Source organism: Protobothrops mucrosquamatus, unplaced genomic scaffold, assembly GCF_001527695.2.
Source record: "Protobothrops mucrosquamatus isolate PMUCROS unplaced genomic scaffold, P.Mucros_1.0 scaffold3798, whole genome shotgun sequence".
NCBI classification, from domain to species: Eukaryota; Metazoa; Chordata; class Lepidosauria; order Squamata; family Viperidae; genus Protobothrops; species Protobothrops mucrosquamatus.
Window position 1 is genome coordinate 26252 of NW_015389751.1, and position 8635 is coordinate 34886.

The 8635-nt window shown below is 45.9% G+C and overlaps 1 protein-coding gene across 1 annotated transcript in view; it reads right to left on the reverse strand.

Annotated features, from left to right (window-relative positions):
• Positions 1-2178: 2178 nt before the first annotated feature.
• Positions 2179-8635, reverse strand: part of NIBAN2 (niban apoptosis regulator 2) — a 22365-nt gene continuing 15908 nt past the window's right edge. Inside the window, exons 8-11 of the mRNA XM_015827566.1 lie at positions 7986-8102; positions 6682-6789; positions 4519-4630; positions 2179-3762 (exon numbers count right to left, since the gene is read on the reverse strand). Coding sequence (XP_015683052.1) covers positions 3041-3762; positions 4519-4630; positions 6682-6789; positions 7986-8102 — 1059 coding nt within the window. The 3' untranslated portion in view covers positions 2179-3040. The remainder of the gene's footprint in view (positions 3763-4518; positions 4631-6681; positions 6790-7985; positions 8103-8635) is intronic.

Sequence of the window (8635 nt, forward strand, 5' to 3'; positions counted from 1 at the left end):
TTTTAAAAATCCAATAAATGTATTACTAATTATCTACGAATACTTTCTCAATGAGTAGCTTAATCGTTTTAACTTAGAGGGGAGTAGGTTATCATGTCTTCGTGTATGTGTGTCTAATTGCGCGACAACTTTTTCCCGTGCAGTTTAATTTCCCTGTCTGGCAAGGCTAGGCAAACTTGATAAAACTGGTGGACACAGTCAGAATAGCATTCTCCACCTCAAGGCTGAAAACTCCGTCTCTCTTGAAAAATGAATGAGGAGCCGGTCCTGCCCCCCAAATTAGGCCATGCGTTTTTGTAAACTTTTGTAAAAGAGGAATCCCACCAGTTGGAGAGAACACAGAGAGAGCAAAACCGCAGTCTTTTAGCCAAATGTTATTTATAAAAGAGGAGATGGGCTGAACTAGCATTAAATAAAGCTGATTTTTTTTTATTAATATATATAAGCACATTCTCTTAAACATTTGGTATAAGATTTGCAATATATACTATCTTCGATGAGAGAGAGAGAGAGACGGGATGAAAATAAGCTTTGGTTCCTAACCAGAAGGCATTAAAAGAGGGCAAAATGTAGAATCCGAGTGAGCGATATCCCTTCTCTTTCTCACTCTCCACAATCATTTCAAAGAGGAATGACTACAAATATTTAAAAAAAAAACAGGCAGGGTGAAATTGGAACGTTACAGCAGCAAATCGGGATGAGGTGGGCAGTGTTGAGACGTTTGGATCACGGGCGATTTCCCGAGGAGTCTTCCTATTTCTGGATCTGCTGAAGATCATCTGCCTGCGTTTGAAAAGGGCTCCCTTCCTCAATTGGCACCAGAGTTTCCTAGAAGTTGAATTCCAATCATTTTTAATTTTTTTTTTTTTTTTGAGATTATGGAAGCCCCTTCCAAAAGAGCAATCTTCTGCCAGCAGATCCGGACTGACTCAGGGCAAAGCATGTGATGAGGCACCCATGTTTTGTACTTCCCATCCATGAAAACAGAGGAGGAGGAGGAGGAGGAGGAGGAGGAGGAGGAGGAGGAGAAAAATCAACAAGGAGAGAGGTTATTTTCCATCTTATGGGGGTGAAGGCCCTGAGGAAATTGCTTCTTGTAGGCCCGTTCATCAATCGGTCCAGTCAACGTGGAGATTCTTAAGGCAGAAACCTTCATCGCTAACTTGGAAGGGGACTGTGGATTTTCCCAGAAGACAGAAGAAGCTACCCTTCACTATTAGTAGTGTAGAGAAGAGTTGAACTATACCAACATCTCCTCCAGAACAGAAACCATCCAGATGTTGCCCAGGTTCCTGGCTCACTACGACTTAGGCGTTGACGGAAGTTCTCAAGACAGAACTTGAAGTTGGACAAGAATAAAACTTGGTCCTTCAAGGAGGTGAAAAACCAAAAGCCCAACCATATTCGCTGAAGTCCTCCAGTGATGGATGAGGAGATGGATGAGTAGTAGGGGTGTGTCTATGTGTATAAATGTGGATTAGAATTGGTATTTTGTAAATCCATTGCTAGAGTCTGAAAGCTCAGGGTAGCTTCCAACTTTCAGTCCACGTCACAGGTTCAGGAAGAAGAGAGGGAAATACACTCTTGTTTATAAAGGCAGGATGGGATTCTCCTGAATCCCTACCTTTTATTTCACTTTTGCCCATGTCACGCAAGCAACAGGGACCCCTAAATATATAGGGAACAAGTTCCTATTGAAAGGACGCCGGTGACCTCACATCATCCCTGCACGAACACAACTGAATTGCTAAACGTAACTTTCCAGAAACAGCCGAAGCTAAAAGAAATACCGTTTTCCCTTTTGTGTCCCCCCAAAAATTGTTAACTGCCACCACACCAAGTGCATTTAAAAAAAAAAAATTGCAACCTCAATGACTTCCCACTAGGCTGAAGACTCGCGCACATAGGATCTCTCTTTATAGGATCTCTGCTGGTTGCTTCTAAGATTATTCTGCTGCTTTGCTTCCCTGGGAAGAGAGGGGAAATACACAGAAAAAGAAACATTCACTCAGCAGAGAACCTGTGCAGGTAAACCAAGGATACCTGAGCAGGCCAAGATGACGAAACTCATGAACGATCCTACATTAGCATGGCATATGCTGGTTATTTGTTTTCATGCTGCATCCTTGGCTGACCGGTTAAGACGTAAGACATCTCAGCCAGCGGTCCCCACTGAAATAATTTAAATTCCTGTATTAGTCTCGTCTTATCTGTCAACTTTTGCTGGTCTGTTCCAACACCAGCAAGCCTTCAACAGCACACACCACTTTCTCTAACCCACATCCACGTGTTTCTAAAAGTCTACTTACTTTCTCCTAGAACTAGGGCTTTCCATCTCTGCATAACTTTGGACCGAGATGGGTGCAGGGAGGGGAAGAACGCAATTTGACCACCTCCCACATCAGTTCTAGGATGGTTTGCTAAAATCATCTGGAATAGGAGGGCCCAGGAAAAGAAGGAGTTAAGAGAGAACCGTTCCTAATCGTGAACACTGGTGAGGAGAAGAAATGACCACCACCCCGCCCCAAACACGAGAAAGAGCCTTCTACCATCCATGGTTAGAAGAAGGCAAAGGGATGAAACGTCAAAACCAAGTTACGGGTCAAAAAGTCAAATTAGTACCAGTCTGGATCAAGATGGGGAACACACAATGGCTTCTCTCTGTTCCAACCCTCCAGGCATTTGTTAGCATCTAAGGTGAAGTCCCTTCTCCATAACACCCAATCCAACCACACAACTTTGAGTCAGGAGAACTAGTGTGTGTGCATGTTTGTGGGAAACACTAGAAAAGGCTAGAAAAAAATCACCTTGGACCCAAGAGATGTAGATTGTGCATTCTGGGGTTCCTCCCTGGCATTTCCTTCCCACCCCCTCCTCCAATGGCAGAACTTCTCCAGAAGAATCAATGTGCATCTACAGCTGAAGATGGTCCTACACCGGCCTTGGATCAACTTGCTTTTGTCCTTCTCATCCCACAGGGTCCCCAGTTCGTCAGTGTTTATCTGGCCATGAGGAATCCTCTTCCAAGGGGGAGGCTGATCTAGAACTGAGTCTGCACCCCTTCGCTTTCATCTGTGACCTTGTGGCTGTTCTCCACTGGGACGTCTGCTTCTACCTTGCTGGCTTGAGCAGAGACCTGTTCCTCGCCTGTCTCTTTATTGGCGGGTTCCGGGCATTCTGCTTGGACTCCTCCATCTGGAGCTGGGGGTTGTGTGGGGGCAACTGGAGAAGGGGCTGGGGCTTCCTGTTTCTCTCTATGGAGCTCTGTGGAGGATTCTGTGGGACAGGCATCTTCTGCTTGAGAGGTCTCCTTCTCCTCCTTCTTGGGCTCCGGGGTTCCTCTGCTCTCTTGCGTAATAGTACCGTTGTGTAACTGTTCCTCAGCCTTATTGTCATCCGGAATTGGGATCTCCACCTCCTTCACCAGCAACGTACGGAGCTCCTTCACAGGCTCAGAGGAATCCTGTGTCTGAGGACTAGGACAGCGGTCGGACTTCTCTGGTTCTGAGCCATCTGGAGATCTTTCCAAAGAGCCAACTTCACAGGGCAGAGTGCTTTCATCCACGTGGATCATGGAGACAACCTGCTTGGCCCGGTGTTGCTTCTCGTCCAACGGGTCTACATCTGATTCGCCACCATACTCCTCTCCCCAGTTGATGGGCGTCCCCTCATCAAGCAAATGTATGTTGGGGTCGCTGTTATGCATCACAATGCTGTCGCGGTACAGGTTGTGCTTCCTCTGGACGGCCGCCTCTTTCACAGCTGAAATAGGCATGAAAGGAAAAGAAACAAGGTGTTGAAAGGCAATTCTCCCAACTCAGGTAAGGCTACCAGTTCTCCATTTTTTTTAAAAAAACACCACCACCAGAAAATAATGCATTAACCCTATAAGAACACACTATTGCCTAAATCTTAAATGTTTTAATGATAGCAGTTGACAATGGGACAAATGCAGATGGAAACTTCTATATCCTAAACTAAATAATAGCTAGGCAATATTTTCCAAGCCAGTGTTCCACAAAACTATGGGATTCTTCCATTATATCCAGCAAACCATGTTGGTTAGGGGAATTTCATCCATCCATCATCCATCCATCCATCCCTCCATCCACCTACCCACCCATCCATCCACCCAACTCATCCATCCATCCATCATCCCTCCCTCTATCCATCCACCCACCCACCCACCCAACTCATCCATCCCTCTATCCATTCATCATCCACCCATCATCCACCCATCTATCCATCCATCCACCCACTCACCCATCCATCCCTCCATCCATCCACTCATCCGCCCACTCATCCATCCATCTATCCACTCACCCACTCATCCACCCACCCATCCATCCAGTTTAGAATAATAGGAATCAGGGTAACATCTCTGAAAGCCTTGAGGTTGGAGAGACGGTTTACAAAGGTGTCCCTCCACGACAGTAGGAGGTGCAAACAGCATCTTTCCCTAACTGGTTCCAATCCACTACAATCCTACTCAATTAGAACCGAACCAAAGTCTCTTACCCATCATGATGTCTTTCATCACAGACTGCAGGACCACCTCTTCATATGTGTTTTCCACCAGAATGAAGCGGGCAAAGTCCTCAAAAATCAGCTCCTGGAATCTTGAGAGGTCCTAATGAGACAAAAGCAGGCCATTGAGAAGTTACCGTAGGCATAAGGCCCACAGGGATACAGTGTTTAGGATCTGCTCTTAGAAGAGAAGAGGAGTCAAATCTTTGGCCCACATTACTTTGCGTGGCAACTCTTCTGCTCTCCACAACAAATTTGGAGAGCAGCTCAAGGTGTCCTTGAGCTAGGAGAAACAACTATTTAGAAACAGCAGGTGTTGATCAGGGACACTCTTCTTCCCTGGAGCCAACATGGGCCATGAAGTCTTTGTTGGAAATGAAATAAATGTTCAGCACTGGGACTTTGTTTGAAGCAAGTCAGTCTGCCGTGTCATTTTATTTTAATTAGAAGCATCTCCTCTCTCTTTTTAAAGACAGATCAAATGAAAATAAGAAGCCCAGAAGGCAGATTTCATGGGTAGGTTAGCATCCATAGGAATCCAGGAGCCTTTTGAAATAAGAATGGATTATATACTACCTCTTGGGTTAGATATTAGATATCTGCATCTTTTGTGGTAAACACAAACCAGTGACAGAGCGGTGGCCACTGATAGCCTTTGTAGCTCAGAGTTCAACTCGGAGGTCTTTGATGCCCTCTGAGTTTGATTGTTTTCTTGTAGACATTTCATTACCCAACTAGGTACCCTCATCAGTGTTAGTGTGACTTGCTCCCTTGCTTATTATATCCAGTACCTCTGAGCTTGGTTATTTTCTTGCAAACCTTTCATTACCCCACTAGGTAACATCAACAGTGTTGATGCATAGAAACAGAGAGCAAATCCTGCTAGCACTGATGATGTTACCTAGCTGGGTCGTGAAGCGTCTGCAAGAAAACAACCAAGCTCAGAGAGCATCAAGGACTCCACAGTCCTCCACCACCACCACCTCCTCCTCCTCCTCACATACCCCAGTCCTTTCAATCACTGATGAGGTTACCTAGCTGGGGCACGAAATGTCAGAGAGCATCAAGGACCTCACAAAGGAACATACTGTTTAATCAGCATCCGTGACTTCCTATTAGTGGAAGCTAAGAGAGGCAGCGACGACGTCACCGTTCAATCTTATTTATTTATTTATTTATTTATATTTAAATTTATATGCCGCCCTTCTCCCCATGGGACTCAGGGCGGCTCACAGCATATTAAAACATTGTACAAAAAATTTTTTCCCCTGCTAAAAACCAATTAAAATCCAAATATTGGTAGCTGTGGCTCTTTAAAATTGTTTAAAAATTGTCCCTATTTAAAACTCTTGTCAACCTTTCAACCCGGAAGCACTTTGGTGCTCCCGATCTGACTGGTACTACTAACAGTAGTAGTGGAAGCTATTTTATCTTCCCTACAAAAAAAGCACTTTGGAGACAACTAATGACCTGGAAGGCTGAGAATCACCCTAGACCAGTGGTGGCAAACCTATGGCACACGTGCCATAGGCGGCACTCAGAGCCCTCTCTGTGGGCACGTGTGCCATGCCCCGGAGATGGCAACCGTCCCTCTTCAACCAGCCGCCCGCTAACTCACCGAGGTCCCACATGGCCGGATGCATCCCAGCACCCATGTGCTCGCTGGCCTCTGTGTGCAGGGGCCGATGGTGTCAGGCAGCAGCTGGCCCCTGCCTCACCTTGCCCTGTGACAATAGCACCCCTGCCTTGCCTCGCCTCACCCCGTAGGACGAGCTTCCTGCCCACCGCCCCACCTGCCAGAGACCCCCTGGATCTCCCCCAACCCTGCCCGGCCCCCACAGGCATCCCTCCCCACGAGCAACATCGAGGAGATCACGCCCACTTTGGCCACATCCACCCAGTCTGCCATGACCACCACAGCCACGCCCACCTGGCACCCGGCGATAAATAAGTGGGTTTTGGGTTGCAGTTTCGGCACTCGGCCTCTAAAAGGTTCGCCATCACTGCCCTAGACCTTCTTCCTTCCTGCATTTTTTGCCTTTACTTCTCCTTTAAAGTATGCATTGTGGGAGCAGCCTCAGTGGACCTCTTTTGTTTACCACGATGGGAGAGGTTGTGAACCCCCAAATAGAACCTCGAAGAGGCCAATCTTACCCCTTTGCAAGTAGGAGCCAGCTTCTTCAGCAGGAAAGGGACAGTGACTTGCAACAGGGCCTCCCTGAAAAATTTCTTCCTCACCGTGCTGCTGTCGTAATCGTATTTCTGGGGACAAAGAAGATTTAGAATCGTGGAAGCTTCGCTAATAAAATAGCTGCCCCTCTTTCCAGGGTTTTCTCGACCCGTCACTTGCTGAATGCATAGGATTTAGAGCCGGGTGGCGCAGTGGTTAGAAGGCAGTACTGCAGGCTAATTCTGCTGACTGCCGGCTGCCAGCAGTCCGCAGTTCGACTCTCACTGGCTCGAGGCTGACTCAGCCTTCCCTCCTTCCGAGGTCAGTAAAATGAGGACCCAGATTGTTGGGGGTCAAGATGCTGACCTCTGTAAACCGCTTAGAGAGGGCTGTAAAGCACCGTGAAGCGGCATATAAGTCAAAATGCTGCCGCTATTTTGTCCCAGAGAAGAATCTTTGGGGTTCTGTTGCCCTTCAAGCCTTCATAAGCATTTGGATGAAAAGCAAGAAACAATAACAACAGAATAAAGGTCATGTGGGAAGTGGAACAATACAAGAGATGGTCAGGGAAGGATGTTACCTGTTTGCACTCAAAAACAAAAGATTAGACAGATTATCTAAGGTGATGATGCCAAAGCTTTGGATGTAGTGACCTTTCAGAAATTGCTAACCAAACTATGCATCATTCATTATAAATATGAGTAAAGGGTGATATTATTATATACCTGGCCAATAGACTGCCAACTGAATTTACTTTTAATCTCCTTTAAGCCAAATCAAGATTAGCTTTCGTCTCAGGACCTGATTTCCAAATGAAGATGGTGCTTCATTCGGGGTCTACTTCTCCCAATAATAATAATTATTATTATTGGAAGGGACCTTGGGGGTCATCTAGTCCAACTCCCTGCTCAGGCAGGAAACCCTATACCATTTCAGACAAATGGCTGTCCAGTCTCTTCTTAAAAACTTCCATATTCACATCTTCTGGAAGCAGCCTGTTCCACTAATTAATTGCTCTGACTGTCAGGAAGTTTCTTCTTAGTTCTAGATTGCTTCTCTCCTTGATGAGTTTCCATCCATTGCTTCTTGTCCTGCCTTCAGGCACTTTGGAGAATAGCTTGACTCCCTCTTCTTTGGGGCAGCCCCTGAGATATTGGAACCAACCAACTCAACCCAACCCAACCCAACCCAACCCATTCCAACCCAACTCAATTTAACTCAACTCAACCCATTCCAACCCAAGCCAACTCAACTCAACTCAACCCCAAAGATGGGGCGATAACCTTACCTTGAGCACCCGTTCCAGGATGCGCTGAATGGTCTTACAGAGTTCATCTTTGCTCAACGACTTCCCCAGCTCCTGATGTAGAAGAGTCTCAAAAGTGTAGACGGTGTCATCCATTTGCTATAATGTCAAACAAGGAAGAGATGTAAAAAAGAAGAAACAACAGCTGTTTAGCATAGAATGGGTGTGTATGGGGGTAGAAGATAGGGGATTATTACATAAATGCTGTTACTTAGTTATTTGCATCAGATAGTTGGGACTTAAGCATATAATAATAGGATTTGCCCGATGACATTATTTTGGGTTTTCTGCGGACGTCACTTTCTGTTGACTAAAGCCAATATGCTCAGAAGATGGGGAATAATTACAGAGATGCCTCCAGATCAGAGACGGGAAAACCTGTCCTTTAAAAAATAATAATCAAGAGGCTGAAATAGAAATTCTATGAAAAAAGATTAAAGGCTCTTTAATGTTTGAGCAAAAGGTAAAGAGGGATCCACACCCAGAGGCCCATGAAAACATGCATGGCACATGCAGAGAAAAAATATTTTTCTTCCCCTGTCATGTTCAGACACAAAGCTTTCCTGGTCACTAGAGGGCTCCAGTTGTCTTACAAGCTGGGAAGTGCCCAGCCCACCTCTGGTTAACACTGA